This window comes from Caretta caretta, chromosome 6 (assembly GCF_965140235.1).
Source record: "Caretta caretta isolate rCarCar2 chromosome 6, rCarCar1.hap1, whole genome shotgun sequence".
In the NCBI taxonomy this organism is placed as follows: domain Eukaryota; kingdom Metazoa; phylum Chordata; order Testudines; family Cheloniidae; genus Caretta; species Caretta caretta.
Window position 1 is genome coordinate 5,990,988 of NC_134211.1, and position 24,438 is coordinate 6,015,425.

The 24,438-nt window shown below is 47.5% G+C and overlaps 1 protein-coding gene across 1 annotated transcript in view; it reads right to left on the reverse strand.

The window, feature by feature from the left end:
* Positions 1 to 24,438, reverse strand: part of LOC125638749 (RING finger protein 112) — a gene marked incomplete at its 5' end in the record, with an annotated part of 76,530 nt that overhangs the window by 22,251 nt on the left and 29,841 nt on the right. The window contains 3 exons of the mRNA XM_075129068.1: positions 7,399 to 7,470; positions 7,707 to 7,772; positions 9,390 to 9,455. Of these exons, the coding sequence (XP_074985169.1) occupies positions 7,399 to 7,470; positions 7,707 to 7,772; positions 9,390 to 9,455 (204 nt within the window). The remainder of the gene's footprint in view (positions 1 to 7,398; positions 7,471 to 7,706; positions 7,773 to 9,389; positions 9,456 to 24,438) is intronic.

The following is a 24,438-nucleotide window of genomic DNA, read 5'->3' on the forward strand; positions in this document are numbered from 1 at the left end:
AAGGGGGATCCTGTCTGAAGGGAATCCCGGTACAGAGGTTGATGGGAGAGGTCCACCACAGACTTGAGTCCTTGACATTCTGGTATATTGTTATTAACTTGCTTAGGCTGTGCTTGTTTGGTTTGTATACCGTGGTTAGCCAACCCTGAAGGCATCGCATGTAAAGGTGAGCATTCGTGACCACAAATGTGCAAGCGGCCATATGTCCTAAGAGCTGTAGGGAGTCTTGGACTGTAGTCTGTGGGCTGGCATGTATCTGGGTAATAAGGTTGCACATTGTGTGGAATCTGTCCTGGGGGAGAGATGCAAGACCGGTGGTGGAATTGAGGTGTGCACCGATGAAGTTGATTTGTTGGGTAGGTTGTAAAGTAGATTTGTTTTTGTTTATTTGCAGGCCCAGGGTGCAGAAGCAGTGAAGGGTTACAAGAGTTGCGTGGTTTGCTTCTAACTGAGTGGGAGACTTGAGGAGACAATCGTCCAGGTAAGGAAATATGAGGATTCCTTTTTTTCTGAGATGTGCTATTACAACTGCATTTTGGGGGTACATGAGACTCCCCCAAACATCATACGCACTGTGAATGGATGGCATCCCTACAGGAGGTGCATCTCTTGAAGCCTGGGGAGCCAGTCATATCCAAACCGCGGAGGGTTTTTTTTTTCAAGAAATAAATGTAACAATTAATGTAACTTATCTAATTAGTAACTCTAATGTCTAAAACTATATAACTAAACTGAGAAACAAACTATCTATCTAATCTCAAAGGGCACTGTTGAACTCCGTCTGTAGCCGGGGACAGTAGAGAAGGAACTGAGGATCCCGGGCTGTGCACACACTGTTCAAACACTGACAGCTCGAGAGGCAGGCACAGTGCGTGCACGGCCCACAGGAGTACTGCTGTACAAATCTCTGATCAAAGGCGCTGGGACGCACCTTGACCTGAAGTGGAGCACCCACAGGGACACTCATCTCGAAGAACTGTGCGTTAAGCAGACCTGTGTTCTAAGCTGTGACTGGTGAGCTGGGGTGTGCTGTTCTTTAGGGAGCAGTGGATCTAGGAATTCTGTGAGTGTCCAGTGGTTCAGGGTCATAGGATGTGGGGGTGGATGTGTGCCTATCACTAACCTGTACAGAAAGAACAGAGCCTGCAGAGGCCTAGAGGGAGAGATCATGTTGCCAAGGGCTGAGGTTGGGGAACTGACCCACAGCATGCACAGACAAGGCATCCTCACACTAAGGGCAGGTGGTAGAGAGGTGCCTCACAACACTTGGTACCCCTGGGCAGTGTGGTTGAAGATGTGGTCCCCAGAGGCACTGCTGACCAAAAGAATCTGATTGTGTGTACATGAGGCTCATGCACACCAGAATGGATCCATGTGGACAGTTACTTGAAGAATAGAAAATTTTCAAACAAGCCAATCCTAAATTTGTCATTTCAAATCAACATTTTGACATAAAAGATGAGTTTGTTTTGTATTTTTAAACTGAAGAATCAAACCAATATTTCAAGTTGAAACAAATCTAAACTTGTCATTTTGCTTCAAAACAACCCTTGTCAAACAAAATTACACTTGCCATTTTGCTTCAAAATGTTGATTTGAAATGAAAATGTTCATTTTGACACCCCCCCCCCCCCAGGAAAATCTTTTTTTCCCATCAGAATTCAAATTTTCCGACCAAAAAATTCAGTTTCAGTTGGTGGGAAAGTTTTCTTCACAGCTCTTTTCAATCAGTTCTAGCAGCAGTGGCTGAACTGCTATCCTGGAGTGAAGGGATGTGGGACAGGGAGCGCAGCATCAGGGTGTAAGGGGAGACAGAAAAACAGAATCTCAGAAAACAAGGAAAAAGGAAACAGGAAACAGGAAAAGGAAGGAGTGGAGAAGCAGAGACAAAGAACAACAGTGAAAGAGAAAGGAATAATAAGAGACCACAGGAGTGACACTAGGGGAAATATGGAGGGACACCCCTGCCCAGAGGAAAATGGAAGAAAAAAGGAAGCCAGATGAAAGGGTGAGAAAAACAGAAGAAAAGATAAGGACATGCAGAAACTGAGCACAAAGAGTCAGGAGAAAACACAGAGAGGAAGTGGAGATAAAGATGGAAGAAGTTGGGGAAAGAAAACATGAGAAGCAGATTGAGAGAGGCAGAGGGAAGCGACTGAAGAAGTATTAAATTATTTCTGTTATACTGACATGGGCTATCCATCCTGATGCACATCCAATGTGGCTGGTTACTTACATTCCTCTATTCTGAATGGTGGCTGCCTCAAGTGTACATATACCAGTGGTGGGCAGCCTGCAGCCCACGGGCCACATGCGGCTTGTCAGGGTAATCCGCTGGTAGGAATGGTGAACCATGGCCACAGGGAGCTGTAGGGGGCCGTGCCTGCAGACAGTCAATGTAAACGAACCATCTTGCGGCCCGCCAGTGGATTACCCTGACGAGCCGTGTGCGGCCCCCGGGCTGCAGATTGCCCACAACAGACAAATACCCACAACAAGCACGGTTATCTCATTTTATCCCTCCTCCTCACCCTGGCACCCCAGCTAACTACAGCCTCCTCAATATCTGCTCCCACCACAGCTTCCTTGCACTCCCAGAAGAAGCCTACATCTCCCTTCCCCCATCCCACTCAACAGTAATTCTTTTTAAAACTGCATTAGTTCCCTGAGCCAGATGGGGTTACCGGGTGGGCCGGGATCAGAAATTGACACGTGCATGTCTGTTGAAAGTGCAGGGATGGGAGTTCAGAGGGGCAGTACCCTGGCAGATTCAGAACAGGAAGATAGGAATTGATACACTGGATCAAACTAATGGGCCCATCTCAGCAGGTATCACCCAGAGCACCTCCTGCTACCTCAGATCACACCAGTGGGCCCTGCCACCCTAGCATCCCTCTGCTGCACCACACAAAAACAATGGTCCATCTACAAATTCAAATACTGTCTCTGTGCTGCCGACTCACAGATCTACCCTCTCCTTCTGTCAAGACTGAAATCTCAGCCTCTGACATCTCCTTGTGGATGTCTAGCCATCAGCTTAATCTCAACAGGGCTAAAACAGAGCTCCTAATCTTCCCCCTCAAGCCTCCTCCCACCCCCTTTTCTCAACCACTGTGGATATTGCCCCCTCCTGCCAGTCACTCAAGCACATACTATCTTCAGCTCAGATCACTCTCTGAGGGCAGGTCTACGCTACCCGCCGCATCGGCGGGTAGCGATCGATCTATTGGGGGTTGATTTATCGCGTCGAGTCTAGATGCAATAAATCGATCCCCGAGCGCTCTCGCATTGACTCCGGAACTCCACTGCCGCGAGAGGTGCAGGCGGAGTCGATGGGGGAGCGGCAGCAGTCAACTCAGCGCCGTGAAGACGCTGCAGTAAGTCAACCTAAATACGTCGACTTCAGCTACGCTATTCCCGTAGCTGAAGTTCCATATCTTAGGTCGATCTCCCCCCAGCCCCCCCCCGTGTAGACCAGGGCTAAGTCCTCACATCCAGGCTATATCTAAATCTTACTGGTTCTTTCTGCAGAACATTTTCAAGATAGGCCTTTCCTCTCCATCCACAGCTAAAATGCTCATCCAGGCTCCCAACATCTTACATCTTGATTACTGCAACATCCTTCTCTCTGGCCCTAACAAATGCAATCTTGGCCCACTCATCTCCATTCAGAATGCTAGCCCGTTACTTTGGCCATGTCGACCCTCTGTTTGAGTCCCTTCACTGGCTCCCCATTTTCTATCACACTGAACATAAACTGATTGACTTTACTTCCAAGGCCTTTCATGGCCTATCCCCACCCTACCTATCACCTCTCATTCAGTATCAAACAGTCGACTCACACTTCCAATTGGCCTATGATCCCATCCTGTCACCCACTTGTTAAATTTTCAAACAAGCACCTCCGTGCTGCCTCCCATGCTTGAGAGGCACTATCCATAAACTGTTGCAGAGCCACCGCATGCTGACCATACTGCCTAATTATTTCCTTGTAGTCCCCATCTCTCTGTGTTCATTTGTTGTCTCTTGTCTTATACTTAGATTGGAAGCTCTCTGGGGGAGGGACTGTCTTTTTGATCTGTGTTTGTACAATGTCTAGCACAATGGTGTCCTAGTCCATGACTGGGACTTCTAGGTGCTACTGAATTGCACATAATGCATATTGTAATAGCAATAATCATACAACTACTACCAATAGTTTAATATCTAGTCTATAAGAATGAGGTAAATATTTTAAATCCTCTATTATGCAGCATCCTGGTGGTTGGCTTTTTTGTTGTGAATTATGATGGTTGAGATTCTTTTTAAATTAGCCAACCATGGTAAAAACAGTCATATAGTGATCATGCAAATCCCTGAACAATGCTCCTGTATTGAGAGAAGCTGGGGCAGTACAACTTCAACACAATTTGGGGAATAATAGACACACACATTAACTTTGTTCTGGTAAAATCAATTAAATTCTTGAAGTATCTCCACTATTATCCTGTTTTTTCTTTGCTAAGATTTTCTTTAACCTGTGTTTGAAAAGCAAAGATAAAGAATAATAATCAATCATTGAACTGCATATCTTTATTTCTGTCAGGGTTCCTTTCCCACTCTGAACTCTGGGGTACAGATGTGGGGACCCACATGAAAGACCCCCAAGCTTATTTCTACCAGCTTAGGTTAAAAACTTCCCCAAGGCACAAAATCTTGCCCTTAGACTAGGGTATTCTGCCACCACCAAGTGCTTTAACAAAAAACCAGGGAAAATTTGGACAATTGGAGCTGCTCTTCCCCAGCAATCCCCCCAAGCCCTTACACTCCCTTTCCTGGGGAGGCTTGAGAATAAACAAGTTAAGCACAGACAAACTTGGATTTCTTAGGACCCTAAAAACCCAATCAGATTCTTAAAAAACAGAATTTTATTAGAAGAACAAAACAAAGATAAAAGAAACACTCTGTAAGATTGGAATGGACGATAATATCACAGGCAGTCAGATTCAAAACATAAAGAATCCCTCAAGGCAAAACATTAAGTTACAAAAAGACAGAAAATAGGAATACACATTTACTCCAGCACAGCTAATTTACAAGCCAAAACAAAGAAAAACCTAATGCATTTTCTAGCTAGATTACTTACTAACTTTACAGGAGTGAAGGGCTTGCATCCTTGATCTGTTCCCGGCAAAGGTATCACACAGACAGACAAAAGCCTTCCCCCCCCCCCCCCGGATTTGAAAGTATCTTGTCCCCTCATTGGTCATTTGGGTCAGGTGTCAGCGAGGTTACCTGAGCTTCTTAACCCTTTACAGGTGAAAGGGTTTTGCCTCTGGCCAGGAGGGATTTTATAGCACTGTATACATAAAGATGGTTACCATTCCCTTTATATTTATGACAATTTCAATTAAAAAAAAACATGAATAGAAAGGTCCATCTTTAAAATCTGCACCTTTAACATGGGGTGACAGAGAGAAACAGTAAGATCAGCAGCTAACAAGCATAGCTCCTCTCCACATGGCTCAACCCCCAACTCAGACTCCCTCAAAACTTCACATCCTTCATCTCCACCAAGACTCCTCCTTTCCAAAAGTCTTTGCAAAGAGAGACCATTAGCAACATGCCCAAAAGATCAACAGATGAACAGGGGTGGGCAAACTTTTTGGCCCGAGGGCCACATCGGGGAATAGAAATTGCCATGAACGCTCACAAAATTGGGGTTGAGGTGCGGGAGGGCATACGGACTCTGGGGTGGGGCTAGGGATGAGAAGTTTGGGGTGTAGGAGGGTGCTCTGGGCTGGGAGCGAGGTGTTCAAAGGGCGGGAGGGGGATCAAGGCTGGAGAAGAGGTGCGGGAAGGGGTGCAAGTTCCGGCTGGGGGTGCGGGCTCTGGGGTGCGGCTGGTGATGAGAGGTTTGGGGTGCAGAAGGGTGCTTCAGGCTGGGATTGAGGGTTTTGGAGAGCAGGAGAGGGATCAGGGCTGGGGCAGGAGGTTGGGGCATTGGGAGAGGCTCAGGGGTGCAGACTCCAAACGGCACTTACCTCAAGCGGCTCCTGGAAGCAGTGGCATGTCCTTTCTCCGGCTCCTACACAGAGGCGCGGCCAGGCGGCTCTCCAAGCTGCCCCATGTGCAGGCACTGCCCCTGAAGCTCCCATTGGAGCACGTAGGAGCCGGAGCAGGGCCATGCCGTGGCTTATGGTAGTCGCGTGGTGTAGCCTCCAACCCAGCACCCAGGCTGAAGCGTCAGAGCAGGGCTGAGCCGCGTGGTGCGGCCTGAAGACCGGCTTAAAATGGCTCACGGGCCGGATCTGGCCTGCGGGCTGTAGTTTGCCCACCACTGGATTAAACTGTTTCAGCTCGAGGAGGGGGGACTTGTTCCAGAGCTCAGGTCACCTCTTGCAGTGCCTCCTGCCAGTAACTCTCTCTCTTTTAAATTGAAGGGAACTCCAGCTTCAGTGCCACCTCTGAGCGCAGCTATGGTAGCACAGCATGAGGGAATGCCTCAGGCAGCAAAGTCCCAAGCATTTCTTGGCTTTATCGGTGAAAACCAGCACCTTATAGTCAAACCAGAAACCGAAGGCAGTGCAGTGCCCCAGGCAGCACTGCTTAATAATCTGATTCCCACATTCACACCACCTTAAAATTCTAGCTTGATTTAGGATGCAGCCACATCAAGAGCAGGTTGCAGTTACCCAGTCTGGAGGTGACAAAGGCACAGACCATGGGAGTGCGTTCTGCATCCGAATGAAACATTCACAAAATCCTGGACAGAGTCAGATGCATCCCTCGGCCCTTCTACTAAGTCACCAGCTAAGAGCAGCTAGGGGCACAATCATATAACCGAAATGCAACACAGGTCACAAATGGTCACATTGTCAACCAATGGGGAGAAATCATCTTCACCACCTCCTTTGACAGTTTCCCCAACGTACCAGGATCAACTCAGCCTTATGCAAATTGATTTCAGCCAGATCACTCGCATCCATGCCCAGTCTCCCACACATTAGTGTGTGCAGAAACTGCCTTGATCTCATATTAACCACGACTTAGTGGTTCCAGATTCCACAGAGAACCCATCCAGAGAGCCAAGAAGAACAAATGCACATAACCTCCACTGAAACAAAGCTCTGTGAATATTCTGTGGCTCCATAACAACAGGCCCATCTCAAGACAGCAGCATTTGAAGTTTTCATGCTTTCATGGGCTGTGCCAAACACAGATAACATTCATAATTTGAAATAAAAAGTTCTCAAGATATACCTGTGTGTGCCATCTGCTACAGGTAGATTGTATGGGGCACCGTAATCTGACAGTGGCCAAATCCAGACCCTTCAGCAATGAAACCCGCCCCAACAGTTTAAATCTGTCACTGTGCACTATTTCCTTAGCTGCAATGTCATGTTCCACTCCGCTTACCTCTCTTTCTCTTTCTGGTTCCTTCTGGCAATCATGCAAAGAAGCAGGAGATCGTTGGAGCAGATCTGGGGCCTGTGAGAGTTGGAGAAAAAAATGTTACCAAAAAGGCCAGTATCGCCACAGGATTTTCCTCACACCCCTTTGCAAACACACAAACAACTCCCCTTAAATACACAGAGTGACAGTCAGATGAGATGGAAGACGGGTGAAGGTCCCCTCTCCTCTGTGTGCATCACTTGAGGCTGGAAAGGGGTTGCAGACCTGTGGAAGGTTGCAAAATACCCAAGTGTCACTTTACCCTTTTTTACCTGTGGTTCTGGTTGTGGTTTAGAAGCCACTGTTTCACCAGTGCGGGGAGGAGGCTTCTGCTGAACCTTTGAGAAATGGAATGACACATTTTGAATAAGCCTGAGACAGATTGATAATGTTCAACCACACATGGTTAGGGAGCTGACAGGTGCGTACAGGAAGTTGGAAGGGGAAAAGAGGCTGGGGAATGACTGGCTTAGAGAGGCATGTAGTTTAGACCAGATGCGAAGGCAATGCAATGGCCATGTGTGCGAGTACACACAGACACACGCACACAGAGAAATATCTAGTTAGATTATGTGGCTATCGAAAAGGAGATATCTGTCTAAGGAAGCCAGTAACAACGGCACTGAAAGCAATAAACGATTATGTCATTTGACCTGGCCGGTGACAGACTCTTCTCAGAGGGGCGGGCTGAGGTGAGCTAAACAGAAAATTGTGGGGGTTTGGCCCTCTTTCCCTATTCCTATGTTAAAATGCATAACCGTTAAAGTGGGCAGAAAGGGGAAATGAAACTATCTTAAAAAGAGAAAAAAAAAAACTTTATTCATGACTGAAGAAGAGATGTCATCGAGAGATCATGGGGTTTTAGATAGACTATTCATGAATAACTAAACCAAGAATATAAACTGGCTCTTACTAGTTTGCCCAGGAATTTCAGAAAGAGTTACAAAAGGGGCGTAGCTGTATTGTCATCAAAATCTGAACACTTTGAGGTCTCTATAATCAGAATTGTTAGAGATACACATGTGGCAGTTCAATGATGAGACAGAACACAGCTTTATGCAAGAAAGCAGGCTGGTCAGCTGAGATGGGCGTTCTGCCCCCCGCCTTCCACCTTCTCCTTTTATTATATTTCTCCCCCCTAAGCATTACACACGGCTACAGCAAAAAGATACACAAAAGAATGTATGACGTTGATTAATATACTTAGTTGCATCTTTTAGCTACTACAACCCTGGTTCTCAGGCCTTGAGCCCAGGCTAAGAAAGCCTCCCGCAGTTACTGTCCCAACAATCAAGTTTTCATGGTTCATATCTAGCCCTTGTCCTTGGATAGAGCAATGTGTGCATTGCTTCTACAAAACAGTCAAGGTGTGCCCTGCCTGCTTCCAGGTGGAATAGCTAAACATGAACCCTTCATACACAAGTTCAATATCCTTTTTGGGGAATTTCCTCATCCTCACAAGCCTTACTTCTGATCTCATTATGCTAAAATGTGGTGTAAATGCAGCCCTTAATCCCATTGTAGGCCACGTCTACACGGTGATGTTACATTGATTTAATTTGTTCCCTCTAAGAACAGTGATTTAACTATATAGGACTAAAGTGTATTCACATCATTTGGTCTTCCTAATTCAGGTACCATTCTTGTTAAGCCTTCTTTCCACACAGTTTTGCACTTATTCAAATGAACCACTCAGTATTCAAGTGGTGCTATGACCTGGGACTGTTGTCACGGCACACTGAGGGGTGTGAGGGACAGGAAAGACATGTTGACCTCTCGCTCTCTTATCCAAACCCCCCTTCCCTTAAACACCCAGAGGAATGGTCAGAGGTGATATAGATGGAAAGGGAGTAGAGCTCCCCTCTTGTCTTACTGACTCACTTGGGGCTGGCAATGGGTCGCTGACCTACTGAACGGCTGCAGAATTCCCAAGTGTCACTTGCCCCTTTTATTACCTGTGGTTCTGGTTGTGGTTTAGAAGCCACTGCTTCACCAGTGCAGGGAGGAGGCTTCTCCTGAACCTGTGAGAAATGGAATGAGACATTTCAAACATGCCTGGGACAGATGGAAAACATTAAACCCCACATTGTTAGGGAGCTGGGAGGAGCGCAAGGAAATTGGAAGGGGAAAAGCGGCTGGGGAATTACTGTGGCTTAGAGAAGCATGTAGTTTAGTCCAGATGCAAAGGTAATGCAATGCAAGTGCGCGCGAGCATACAAAGACACACGCACAGACAGAAATACCAAGTTAGATTATGTGGCTATGGAAAAGGACATCAGTGTCTCAGGAAGCCAGGAACAACGGCACTGGAAACAATAAACGATGTTGTCATTTCACGGGGCCTGCGATAGACTCTTCCCAGTGGGGCGGGCTGAGGTGAGCTAAACAGAAAATTGTGGGGGCTTTGGCCCTCCTTGCCTACTGCTAAGTTGAAATGCTTAACAGTTAAAGTGGGAAGAAAGGGGGAATGAAACTATCCTAAAAAAGGCCCCAAAAAATTCTTGTTTCTTGACTGAAGAAGAAGATGTCATCCAGAGACTGTGGGGTTTTAGACAGACTATTCATTAATAACTAAACCAAGAGAATATACTGGCTCTTAATAGTTTCCCCAGGAATTTCATCAAGAGTTACAAAAGCGGGGTAGCTGTATTGTTATCAAAATCTGAACACGTTGAGGCCTCTAGAATCAGAATTGTGAGAGGGATTGGTTTGCTTGTTGACGGCATTGTGATGGGAAAGGAACAGCGAACAGCAGAGAGGCTAACAGAGAGGAGCTTGCCTGGGATCTGCCTGAGAGGAGGTTCGCTAAGGGCTGCATTAAGGAGGCTGTGTTGGTGAGTATCTGAGTGTCTGTTGTGGGGACAGTTTGACAGTGTGCTTGATTGTTGGTTTGAAAAGTGTGAATTGGGAGTGCTTTGTTCCAGGTGAGCCTTGAGTGAGCCTGACTGTTATAAAAAGCCAGTCAGCTGCGGACCAGCTGTGCGGCGAGCAGCAGAGCGGCTAACAGAGGGAGTTTGTCTGGGAGTTCGCCCGGGGAGAGCCCACTGAGGCTTACATCTTGACGGCTTCTCTGAGTAGTTACTACAACTCCTGAGGAAGCTCGTAGAAGGAAGGTAATATGGATGGGGAGCGTTCAGCTGTTGTGACCTACAGTGGATGTGCCATGTTTGTCTTTCTTCCACAGGAGAGAAGTGACTTTGTCTGTACAAAGTGCAAGCTGGTCTCCATATTGGAAGAGAAGGTTCAAGGTCTGGAGAAACAAGTATCGACCCTGCGTTGCTTAAGAGAAACTGAAGATTTCCTGGACAGATGTCAGGATATGCTTCTACGGGCACAATGTTCTGAGGATTCAGAGTAGGCTGCACTGCGGGGACAAGAGGACAATGAAGAAATTTGGCAGCTTGTGACCTCCAGAAGAAGAAAGGGGAGTGTCCATGTACCAGCAATGAAGATATAGGTAAGTAACCGTTTTCATGTTCTCTCCACAGGTACTAATGCGGAGAGTGGACTAGATGATACATCTGAGGGAAGGGAACAGAAGGAGACTCCGCCGATTGGAAGGCATGAGATGCACTGTCCTAGGGATGGGGGTTCCACGACCACCACTCCCAAGAGGAGGAGGCGGGTGGTGGTGGTTGGGGACTCTCTCCTCAGGGGGACTGAGTCATCTATCTCCCGCCCTGACCGGGAAAACCGAGACGTCTGCTGCTTGCCAGGAGCTAGGATTCATGATGTGACGGAGAGACTGCCGAGACTCATCAAGCCCTCAGACCATTACCCCTTCCTGCTTCTCCATGTGGGCACCAATGATACTGCTTGCATGGATCACTGCAGACTACGTGGCTCTGGGAAAAAGGATAAAGAAGTTTGAGGTGCAAGTGGTCTTCTCGTCCATCCTCCCCGTGGAAGGAAAAGGCCTGGGTAGAGACCATCGAACCCTGGAAGTCAACGAATGGCTATGCAGGTGGTGTCAGAGAGAAGGCTTTGGATTCTTTGACCATGGGATGGTGTTCCAAGAAGGAGGAGTGCTAGGCAGAGATGGGCTCCACCTATCGAAGAGAGGGAAGAGCATTTTCACAAGCAGGCTGGCTAACCTAGTGAGGAGGGCTTTAAACTAGGTTCACCGGGGGAAGGAGACCAAAGCCCTCAGGTAAGTGGGGAAGTGAGATACTGGGAGGAAGCACAAGCAGGACCACGCAAGAGGGTAGGGCTCCTGCCTCATATTGAGAAAGAGGGACGATCAGCGAGTTATCTCAAATGCCTATACACAAATGCAAGAAGCCTGGGAAACAAGCAGGGAGAACTGGAAGTCCTGGCACAGTCAAGGAATTATGATGTGATTGGAATAACAGAGACTTGGTGGGATAACTCACCTGACTGGAGTACTGTCATGGATGGATATCAACTGTTCAGGAAGGACAGGCAGGGCAGAAGAGGTGGGGGAGTTGCACTGTATGTAAGGGAGCAGTATGACTGCTCAGAGCTCCGATATGAAACTGCAGAAAAACCTGAGTGTCTCTGGATTAAGTTTAGAAGTGTGAGCAACAAGGGTGATGTCGTGGTGGGAGTCTGCTATAGACCACCAGACCAGGGGGATGAGGTGGACGAGGCTTTCTTCCAGCAACTCACGGAAGTTACTAGATTGCAGGCCCTGGTTCTCATGGGAGACTTCAATCACCCTGATATCTGCTGGGAGAGCAATACAGTGGTGCACAGACAATCCAGGAAGTTTTTGGAACGTGTAGGGGACAATTTCCTGGTGCAAGTACTGGAGGAATCAACTAGGGGCAGAGCTCTTCTTGACCTGCTGCTCACAAACCGGGAAGAATTAGTAGGGGAAGCAAAAGTGGATGGGAACCTGGGAGGCAGTGACCATGAGATGGTTGAGTTCAGGATCCTGACACAGGGAAGAAAGGAGAGCAGCAGAATACGGACCCTGGACTTCAGAAAAGCAGACTTTGACTCCCTCAGGGAACTGATGGGCAGGATCCCCTGGGAGAATAACATGAGGGGGAAAGGAGTCCAGGAGAGCTGACTGTATTTTAAAGAATCCTTATTGAGGTTACAGGGACAAACCATCCCAATGTGTAGAAAGAATAGTAAATATGGCAGGCAACCAGCTTGGCTTAACAGTGAAATCCTTGCTGATCTTAAACACAAAGAAGAAGCTTACAAGAAGTGGAAGATTGTATAAATGACCAGGGAAGAGTATAAAAATATTGCTCGGGGATGCAGGAATGAAATCAAGAAGGCCAAATCACACCTGGAGGTGCAGCTAGCAAGAGATGTTAAGAGTAACAAGAAGGGTTTCTTCAGGTATGTTAGCAACAAGAAGAAAGTCAAGGAAAGTGTGGGCCCCTTACTGACTGAGGGAGGCAACCTAGTGACAGAGGATATGGAAAAAGCTAATGTACTCAATGCTTTTTTTGCCTCTGTCTTCACGAACAAGGTCAGCTCCCAGACTACTGCACTGGGCAGCACAGCATGGGGAGGAGGTGACCAGCCCTCTGTGAAGAAAGAAGTGGTTCGAGACTATTTAGAAAAGCTGGACGAGCACAAGTCCATGGGGCTGGATTTGCTGCATCCGAGAGTGCTAAAGGAGTTGGCGGATGTGATTGCAGAGCCATTGGCCATTGTCTTTGAAAACTCATGGCGATTAGGGGAGGTCCTGGATGACTGGAAAAAGGCTAATGTAGTGCCCATCTTTAAAAAAGGGAAGGAGGAGGATCCTGAGAACTGCAGGCCAGTCAGCCTCACCTCAGTCCCCGGAAAAATCATGGAGCAGGTCCTCAAGGAATCAATTCTGAAGCACTTAGAGGAGAGGAAAGGGATCAGGAACAGTCAGCATGGATTCACCAAGGGCCAGTCATGCCTGACTAATCTAATTGCCTTCCATAACGAGATAACTGGCTCTGTGGATGAGGGGAAAGCAGTGGACGCGTTGTTCTTTGACTTTAGCAAAGCTTTTGACATGGTCTCCCACAGTATTCTTGCCAGCAAGTTAAAGAAGTATGGGCTGGATGAATGGACTATAAGGTGGATAGAAAGCTGGCTAGATTGTTGTTCTCAATGGATAGTGATCAATGGCTCCATGTCTAGTTGGCAGCCGGTATCAAGTGGAGTACCCCAAGGGTCAGTCCTTGGGCCAGTTTTGTTCAATATCTTCATTAATGATCTGGAGGATGCCATGGATTGCACCCTCAGCAAGTTTGCAGATGACACTAAAGTGGGAGTAGAGGTAGATATGCTGGAGGGTAGGGATAGGATGCAGAGGGCCCTAGACAAATTGGAGGATTGGGCCAAAAGAAATCTGATGAGGTTCAACAAGGACAAGTGCAGAGTCCTGAGCTTAGGACGGAAGAATCCCATGCACCGCTACAGACTAGGGACCGAATGGTTAGACAGCAGTTCTGCAGAAAAGGGTCTAGGGGTTACAGTGGTCGAGAAGCTGGATATGAGTCAACAGTGTGCCCTTGTTGCCAAGAAGGCCAATGCCATTTTGGGATGTATAAGTAGGGGCATTGCCAGCAGTTCGAGGGACGTGATCATTCCCCTCTATTCAACATTGGTGAGGCCTCATCTGGAGTACTGTGTCCAGTTTTGGGCCCCACACTACAAGAAGGAAGTGGAAAAATTGAAAAGAGTCCAGCGGAGGGCAACAAAAATGATGAGGGGACTGGAACACATGACTTATGAGGAGGGGCTGAGGGAACTGGGATTGTTTATTCTGCAGAAGAGAAGAATGAGGGGGCATTTGATAGCTGCTTTCAACTATCTGAAAGGGGGTTCCAAAGATGATGGATCTAGATGGATCTTTTCTCAGTGGTAGCAGATGACAGAACAAGGAGTAATTGTTTCAAGTTGCAGTGGGGGAGGTTTAGGTTGGATATTAGGAAAAACCTTTTCACTAGGAGGGTGGTGAAGCACTGGAATGCGTTACCTAGGGAGGTGGTGGAATCTCCTTCCTTAGAAGTTTATAAGGTCAGGCTTGACAAAGCCCTGGCTGGGATGATTTAATTGGGGATTGGTCCTGCTTTGAGCAGGGGGTTGGACTAGATGACCTCCTGAGGTCCCTTCCAACCCTGATATTCTATTCTATGATTCTATGATACCCTAGCTTCCATCTGCACTCCACACTCATGTTCAGTATCCTTTTTAGAGATTTTCCTCATCCTCACAAGCCTTACTTCTGATCTCATTATGCTAAGAAGTTGTGTAAATGCAGCCCTTAATCCCATTTTAGGCCACGTCTACACGGTGATGTTACATTGATTTAATTTGTTCCCTCTAAGAACAGTGATTTAACTATATAGGACTGAAGTGTGTTCACATCATTTGGTCTTCCTAATAGAGGTACCTTCCTTGTTAAGCCTTCTGTCCACACAGTTTTGCACTTATTCAAATGAACCACTCAGTATTCTCGTGGTGCTATGACCTGGGACTATTGTCATGGCACACTGAGGGGTGTGAGGGATAGGAAAGACATGTTGACATCTCTCTCTTTTATACAAACCCCCCTTCCCTTAAACACCCAGAGGAATGGTCAGAGGTGATATAGATGGAAAGGGAGTAGAGCTCCCCTCTTGTCTTACTGACTCACTTGGGGCTGGCAATGGGTCACTGACCTACTGAACAGCTGCAGAATACCCAAGTGTCACTTGCCCCTTTTTTTTTACCTGTGGTTCTGGTTGTGGTTTAGAAGCCACTGCTTCACCAGTGCGGGGAGGAGGCTTCTGCTGAACCTTTGAGAAATGGAATGAGACATTTCAAACACAACTGAGACAGACTGATAAAGTTCAAAGCCACATTGTTAGGGAACTGAGAGGTGCGCACAGGAAGGTGGAAGGGGAAAAGCGGCTGGGGAATGACTGTGGCTTAGAGAGGCATGTACTTTAGTCCAGATGCAAAGGCAATGCAATGCACCTGCGCGCGAGCAAACAGACACCCACACACATAGAAATATCCAGTTGGATTATGTGGCTATGGAAAAGGAGATCACTGTCACAGGAAGCCAGTAACAACGGCACTGGAAGTAATAAACGATGATGTCATTTGACCGGGCCGGCTAGAGACACTTTCCAGTAGGGCTGGCTGAGGTGGTCACGGATTCCCCGGGCGATGCTCTGGAACTGCTCCCCATGAAGCCAGTCAGGACTCTGGGGAAGTCTCCTTTCTGTGAGCAGCCTGTCTTCAGGACACAAAGCTCACACAGCTTCCACCTTTCTGGGTCTGACCTCGGAGCATTCAGCATCCTCTGCCCCTCCGTGCGCTTCCCCCAGCGAGTCCGCCCAGGTGGGGTCTTGGGGAAGCCAGAGGGTCCTGCACCCCAACTCTGCAGTCAGACGTGACTCTCAGCCAGCCAGTAAAACAGAGGTTTATTAGACAACAGGAACATGGTCTAAAACAGAGTTTGCAGGTGCAGAGAACAGGACCGCTCAGCTGGGTCCATTTTGGGGGGGAAGTGAGCCAGACAACCACGTCTGCACTTCACTCCATGTCCCAGCCAGCCCCAAACTGAAACTCTCTCCAGCCCCTCCTCCTCTGGGCTTTGTCCCTTTCCCGGGCCAGGAGGTCACCTGATTCCTTTGTTCTCCAACCCTTTAGCTCTCACCTTGCAGGGGGGAAGGGCCCAGGCCATCAGTTGCCAGGAAACAGGGTGTTGGCCATTCTCTGTGTCCAGACCCCTGCACACACCTGCCTTGTAGGGCTCTGCAATGATCATACACCCTTATCCCACCACCTAGATACTTAAGAACTGCATAGGGGAAACTGAGGCACCCCCACACTATTCAGAGGAACCACTAAGAACAGTCCCACTTCATCACATGTCTCCCCCCTTCGAGATCGAACTGAGCGGGGTCACTTTAGCCGGTGACCTGGGGAAGTTCGAAACCACCAACGTTCCCATGGATGCCCCAGCATCTCTCCTATTCCTTTGTAGGAGTTACATCAGGCCCTTCCAGTTTCAAGCCCTCCCTTAGGTTGGGGATGGTCGATAGCACTCGCAGACCGCATGTGGGAAGGTTTATGCGGCCCGTGCCCTTTGGCCACCCCAAAACCACAGAGGGTCAAACTGGGATTGGGTCTTCTCCCCAACAAGCTGGCCAAACACAGCCACTTGGTTATAGGACTGTTTAACTTTCTTAACAGCTTTCACTTCTTCTGAGACCTTCTCAAAGCTATCCACACTGGGTCTTTCAACAGGAAAGTCAGTGGATCCATTCACAACAGAAAATTTCTGGCCATTAGGAACTGAAACTTTCTTGATTAAATCACTTTCACACCCTTCAGTTGCAGTAAACTGCTTGCAAATACTCCATGAGGATTCCTTTCCCTAGGGCTTTTCTATGCAACAATTCACCCCTCACAGAAATTCTGCTCTTACCCTCTTTACCTAGGGCTTGCTCGAGAGGAACATTTTCCTGAGCAACAACAGACTCTTTGGGCCTGTAGGCCTCCTTGACTATTCCTAGGTTAAAATGCTTAACAGTTAAAGTGGGGGGAAAGGGCGAATGAAACTATTCTAAAAAGACAAAAATATCTTGTTTCTTGACTTAAGAAGAGATGTCATCCAGAGGTTGTGGGGTTTTAGACAAAGTATTCATTAATATCTAAACCAAAAGAATAAACTGGCTCTTACTAATTTGCCCAGGAACTTCAGCAAGAGTTATAAAACAGGGCAGCTGTATTGTCATCAAAATCTGAACACCATGAGGCCTCTAGAATCAGAATTGTCGGAGAGGTTTGCTTGTTGATAGCATTTTGATGGGAAAATAAGTTACCCTAGCTTCCACCTGCACTCCATACTCATGTTTAATATCCTTTTTGGGGAATTTCCTCATCCTGACAAGCCTTGCTTCTGGCCTCATTATATTAAGAGGTGGTGTAAATGCAGCCCTTAATCCTATTTTAGGCCACGTCTACACGGTGATGTTACATTGATTTAATATGTTCCCATGAAGAGCAGTGATTTAACTGTATCGGACTGAAGTGTGTTCACATCATTTGTTCTTCCTAATAGAGGTACCTTCCTGGTTAATCCTTCTGTCCACACAGTTTTGCACTTATTCAAATCAACCACTCAGTATTCCCGTGGTGCTATGACCTGGGACTGTTGCCATGGCACATTGAGGGCTGTGTGGGACAGAAACGAGATGCTGACCTGTCTTTCTCATATCCAAACCCCACTTCCCTTAAATACCCAGAGTAATAGTCAGAGTTAATAATGAAGGAAAGGGAGTAGAGCTCCCCTCTTGTCTTACTGACTCACCTGGGGCTGGCAATGGGTCGCTGACCTACTGAACAGCTGCAGAATACCCAAGTGTCACTTGCCCCTTTTTTTTTTACCTGTGGTTCTGGTTGTGGTTTAGAAGCCATTGCTTCACCAGTGCGGGGAGGAGGCTTCTCCTGAACCTGTGAGAAATGGAATGAGACATTTCAAACAAGCCTGGGACAGATGGAAAACATTCAACCCCACATTGTTAGGGAGCTGAGAGGTGCATACAGGAAAGTGGAAGAGGAAAAGCGGCTGGGGAATTACTGTGGCTTAAAGAGGCATGTAGTTTAGTCCAGATGCAAAGGCAATGTTATGCACGTGTGCGCGAGCACAAACAGATGCGCGCACACATAGAAATATCCAGTTATATTATGTGGCTATGGAAAAGGAGATCACTGTCTAAGGAAGCCAGTCACAATGGCACTGGAAGCAATAAATGATGATGTCATTTGACCAGGACGGCGACAGACATTTCCCAGTGGGGCGGGCTGAGGAGGGCTACAGAGAAAATTGTGGGGCCTGTAGCCCTCCTTGCCTATTCCTATGTTAAAATGTTTAACATCATTTGATCTTCCTAATAGAGGTACCTTCCTTGTTAATCCTTCTGTCCACACAGATTTTCACTTGTTCAAGTGAACCACTCAGTATTCCCATGGTGCTGTGAACTGGGACTATTGCCATGGCACATTGAGGCATGTGTACCAGGAACTAAGGGAATTCTGGATCTGGGCATCCAAATAAAACTCCCACCATTCCTCTTCTGGCATCCATTACTTATGCCAGGGCCAGTTTTGAACTGGGATGAGAAAGCATGGAGGAGCCACGAGCATGTGATCCTGACAGTCATTAATACCACCAGGAGGCTGCACATGAACTACTAGGTTTTCAGGCAGATGGATTGGTCTCTGTGGTTTCATAGGGGCTGTTGTTGCCATGGGGATACAGCTAATGGAGGAGGAGCCGGAGGCTGAAATCGAGACTATCATAAATATAAAGGGAAGGGTAAACCCCTTTAAAATCCCTCCTGGCCAGAGGAAAAATCCTCTCACCTGTAAAGGGTTCAGAAGCTAAAGGTAACCTCGCTGGCACCTGACCAAAATGACCAATGAGGAGACAAGATACTTTCAAAAGCTGGGAAGAGGGAGAAAAACAAAGGGTCTGTGTCTGTCTGTGTGATGCTTTTGCCGGAGACAGAACAGGAATGGAGTCTTAGAATTTAGTAAGTAATCTAGCTAGGTATGTGTTAGATTATGATTTCTTTAAATGGCTGAGAAAATAGCTCTGCTGGATAGAATGAATATTCCTGTCTGTGTGTCTTTTTTGTAACTTAAGGGTTTGCCTAGAGGGATTCTCTATGTTTGAATCTAAAATTACCCTGTAAGGTATCTACCATCCTGATTTTACAGAGGTGATTCCTTTTTACTTCTATTAAAAGTCTTCTTGTAAGGAAACTGAATGCTTTTTCATTGTTCTAAGATCCAAGGGTTTGGGTCTGTGGTCACCTATGCAAATTGGTGAGGATTTTTACCAAACCTTCCCCAGGAAGTGGGGTGCGGTTGGGAGGATTTTTGGGGAAAGAGGTGTCCAAACTACGTTTTTTCAGGAACCCAGATAAAGTTTGGTGGTGGCAGTGGAAGTCCAAGGGCAAAAGGGTAAAATAGTTTGTGCCTTGGGGAAGTTTTAACCTAAGCTGGTAAAAGTAAGCTTTGGAGGTTTTCATGCAGGTCCCCACATCTGTACCCTGGAGTTCAGAGTGGGGAAGGAACCTTGACAGAGACGTTACTTCTCCAGGGCATTTCTTTGGAGCAGCCTCACTCGGTGGAGCTCTGCTTCTGGGCTGGGCCAACTAGCACGGACTGGTGGGGCACAAACAAGATGCTGACCAACCTCTCTCATATACAAACGCCCCTTCCCTTAAACACTCACAGTAATGGTCAGAGGTGGTAGTGGTGGAAAGGGAGTAAAGCTCCTCTCTTGTCTTACTTGACTGAATTGGGGCTGCTAATGGGTCGCTGCACGTTCCCCTCTCCTTACCTCTGTTTCTCCTTCTTGTCCCTTTTGGCCATCACACAAAGAAGCAGGAGATCTTTGTGGTGGGTCTGGGGCCTGTGAGAGTTGGAGAAAAATTGTTGCCTATTAGAGTCCACAAAAACCAGAATTACCACAGGATTGTACTCACACCCCTTTTGACACACACACACAAACCTCTCCCTTACACACACACACTGACAATCAGAGGAGATGGAAGAGGGGTGAAGCTCCCCTGTCCTCTCTCTGCATCACTTGGGGCTGGCAATGGGTCGCTGACCTAGTGAATGGCTGCAGAATTCCCAAGTGTCACTTGCTCCTTTTTTTTTACCTGTGGTTCTGGTTGTGGTTTAGAAGCCACTGCTTCACCAGTGCGGGGAGGAGGCTTCTCCTCAACCTGTGAGAAATGGAATGAGACATTTCAAACACGCCTGAGACAGATTGACAGTTCAAAGCCACATTGTCAGGGAACCAAGAGGTGCGCACAGGAAGGTGGAAGGGGAAAAGCAGCTGGGGAATTACTGTGGCTTAGAGAGGCGTGTAGTTTAGTCCAGTTGCAAAAGCAATGCAGTGCACAGTCATCACCCCCACCACATCCAGAAATATTCAGTTAGATTATGTGGCCATGGAAAATGATATCACTGTCTAAGAAAGGTCAGAGTAGCAGCCGTGTTCGTCTGTATTCGCAAAAAGAAAAGGAGTATTGTGGAAACCTTAGAGACGAACAAATTTATTTGAGCATAAGCTTTCGTGAGCTACAGCTCACTTCATTGGATGCATTCATTCGAATATACAGTGGGGAGATTTATATATACAGAGAACATGAAACAATGGGTGCTATCATATACACTGTAAGGAGAGTGATCATTTAAGATGAGTTAATACCAGCAGGAGAGCGGGGGGGGGGAGGAGGGGAAGAAAACCTTTTTGTAGTGATACCCACCTTGATTATCACTTTGACCGTGTGCTTGATTGTTGGTTTGAAAAGCGTGAATTGGGAGTGCTTTGTTCCAGGTGAGCCTTGAGTGGGCCTCACTGTTATAAAAAGCCAGTCAGCTGCGGACCAGCTGCACGGCGAACAGCAGAGCGGCTAACAGAGTGAGTTTGCCTGGGAGTTCGCCCGGGGAGAGCCCACTGAGGCTTACATCTTGACGGCTTCTCTGAGTAGTTACTACAACTCCTGAGGAAGCTCGTAGAAGGAAGGTAATATGCGTGGGGAGCATTCAGCTGTTGTGACCTACAGTGGATGTGCCATGTTTGTCTCTCTTCCACAGGAGAGAAGCGACTTTGTCTTTACAAAGTGCAAGCTGGTCTCCATATTGGAAGAGAAGGTTCAAGGTCTGGAGAAACAAGTATCGACCCTGCGTTGCTTAAGAGAAACTGAAGATTTCCTGGACAGATGTCAGGATATGCTTCTACGGGCACAATGTTCTGAGGATTCAGAGTAGGCTGCACTGCAGTGACAGGAGGACAGTGAAGAAATTTGGCAGCTTGTGACCTCCAGAAGAAGAAAAGGGAGCGTCCATATACCAGCAATGCAGATACAGGTAAGCAACCATTTTCATGTTCTCTCCAATGGTACGAATGCGGAGAGTGGACTAGATGATACATCTGAGGAAAGGGAGCAGAAGGAGACTCCACTGATTGGAAGGCATGAGATGCCCTGTCCTAGGGATGGGGGTTCCACGACCACCCCTCCCAAGAGGAGGAGGCGGGTGGTGGTGGTCAGGGAGTCTCCTCAGGGGGACTGAGTCATCTATCTGCCGCCCTGACCAGGAAAACCAAGACGTCTGCTACTTGCCAGGAGCTAGGATTCACGATGTGACGGAGAGACTGCTGAGACTCATCAAGCCCTCAGATCGCTACCCCTTCCTGCTTCTTCACGTGGGCACCAATGATACTGCCGAGAATGACCTTGAGCGGATCACTGTGGATGGCTCTGGAAAGAAGGATAAAGGAGTTTGAGGTGCAAGTGGTGTTTTCGTCCATCCTCCCCGTAGAAGGAAAAGGCATGGGTAGAGACCATCAAATCCTGGAAGTCAAAGAATGGCTATGCAGGTGGTGTCGGAGAGAAGGCTTTGGATTCTTTGACCATGGGATGGTGTTCCAAGAAGGAGAAGTGCTAGGCAGAGACGGGCTCCACCTATCGAAGAGAGGGAAGAGCATTTTCACAAGCAGGCTGGCTAACCTAGAGAGGAGGGCTTTAAACTAGGTTCACCGGGGGAAGGAGACCAAAGCCCTCAGGTAAGTGGGGAAGTGAGATACCGGGAGGAAGCACAAGCAGGACCACGCAAGAGGGTAGGGCTCCTGCCTCATACTGAGAAAGAGCGACGATCAGCGAGTTATCTCAAGTGCCTATACACAAATGAAAGAAGCCTGGGAAACAAGCAGGGAGAACTGGAAGTCCTGGCACAGTCAAGGAATTATGATGTGATTGGAATAACAGAGACTTGGTGGGATAACTCACCTGACTGGAGTACTGTCATGGATGGATATCAACTGTTCAGGAAGGACAGACAGGGCAGAAAAGGTGGGGGAGTTGCACTGTATGTAAGGGAGCAGTATGACTGCTCAGAGCTCCGATATGAAACTGCAGAAAAACCTGAGAGTCTCTGGATTAAGTTTAGAAGCGTGAGCAACAAGGGTGATGTCGTGGTGGGAGTCTGCTATAGACCACCAGACCAGGGAGATGAGGTGGATGAGGCTTTCTTCCAGCAACTCATCGAAGTTACTAGATCGCAGGCCCTGGTTCTCATGGGAGACTTCAATCACCCTGATATCTGCTGGGAGAGCAATACAGTGGTGCACAGACAATCCAGGAAATTTTTGGAAACTGTAGGGGACAATTTCCTGGTGCAAGTGCTGGAGGAATCAACTAGGGGCAGAGCTCTTCTTGACCTGCTGCTCACAAACCGGGAAGAATTAGTAGGGGAAGCTAAAGTGGATGGGAACCTGGGAGGCAGTGACCATGAGATGGTTGAGTTCAGGATCCTGACACAGGGAAGAAAGGAGAGCAGCAGAATACGGACCCTGGACTTCAGAAAAGCAGACTTTGACAACCTCAGGGAACTGATGGGCAGGATCCCCTGGGAGAATAACATGAGGGGGAAAGGAGTCCAGGAGAGCTGACTGCATTTTAAAGAAACCTTATTGAGGTTACAGGGACAAACCATCCCAATGTGTAGAAAGAATAGTAAATATGGCAGGCAACCAGCTTGGCTTAACAGTGAAATCCTTGCTGATCTTAAACACAAAGAAGAAGCTTACAAGAAGTGGAAGATTGTATAAATGACCAGGGAAGAGTATAAAAATATTGCTCGGGGATGCAGGAATGAAATCAGGAGGGCCAAATCACACCTGGAGGTGCAGCTAGCAAGAGATGTTAAGAGTAACAAGAAGGGTTTCTTCAGGTATGTTAGCAACAAGAAGAAAGTCAAGGAAAGTGTGGGCCCCTTACTGACTGAGGGAGGCAACCTAGTGACAGAGGATGTGGAAAAAGCTAATGTACTCAATGCTTTTTTTGCCTCTGTCTTCACGAACAAGGTCAGCTCCCAGACTACTGCACTGGGCAGCACAGCATGGGGAGGAGGTGACCAGCCCTCTGTGAAGAAAGAAGTGGTTCGAGACTATTTAGAAAAGCTGGACGAGCACAAGTCCATGGGGCTGGATTTGCTGCATCCGAGAGTGCTAAAGGAGTTGGCGGATGTGATTGCAGAGCCATTGGCCATTGTCTTTGAAAACTCATGGCGATTAGGGGAGGTCCTGGATGACTGGAAAAAGGCTAATGTAGTGCCCATCTTTAAAAAAGGGAAGGAGGAGGATCCTGAGAACTGCAGGCCAGTCAGCCTCACCTCAGTCCCCGGAAAAATCATGGAGCAGGTCCTCAAGGAATCAATTCTGAAGCACTTAGAGGAGAGGAAAGGGATCAGGAACAGTCAGCATGGATTCACCAAGGGCCAGTCATGCCTGACTAATCTAATTGCCTTCCATAACGAGATAACTGGCTCTGTGGATGAGGGGAAAGCAGTGGACGCGTTGTTCTTTGACTTTAGCAAAGCTTTTGACATGGTCTCCCACAGTATTCTTGCCAGCAAGTTAAAGAAGTATGGGCTGGATGAATGGACTATAAGGTGGATAGAAAGCTGGCTAGATTGTTGTTCTCAATGGATAGTGATCAATGGCTCCATGTCTAGTTGGCAGCCGGTATCAAGTGGAGTACCCCAAGGGTCAGTCCTTGGGCCAGTTTTGTTCAATATCTTCATTAATGATCTGGAGGATGCCATGGATTGCACCCTCAGCAAGTTTGCAGATGACACTAAAGTGGGAGTAGAGGTAGATATGCTGGAGGGTAGGGATAGGATGCAGAGGGCCCTAGACAAATTGGAGGATTGGGCCAAAAGAAATCTGATGAGGTTCAACAAGGACAAGTGCAGAGTCCTGAGCTTAGGACGGAAGAATCCCATGCACCGCTACAGACTAGGGACCGAATGGTTAGACAGCAGTTCTGCAGAAAAGGGTCTAGGGGTTACAGTGGTCGAGAAGCTGGATATGAGTCAACAGTGTGCCCTTGTTGCCAAGAAGGCCAATGCCATTTTGGGATGTATAAGTAGGGGCATTGCCAGCAGTTCGAGGGACGTGATCATTCCCCTCTATTCAACATTGGTGAGGCCTCATCTGGAGTACTGTGTCCAGTTTTGGGC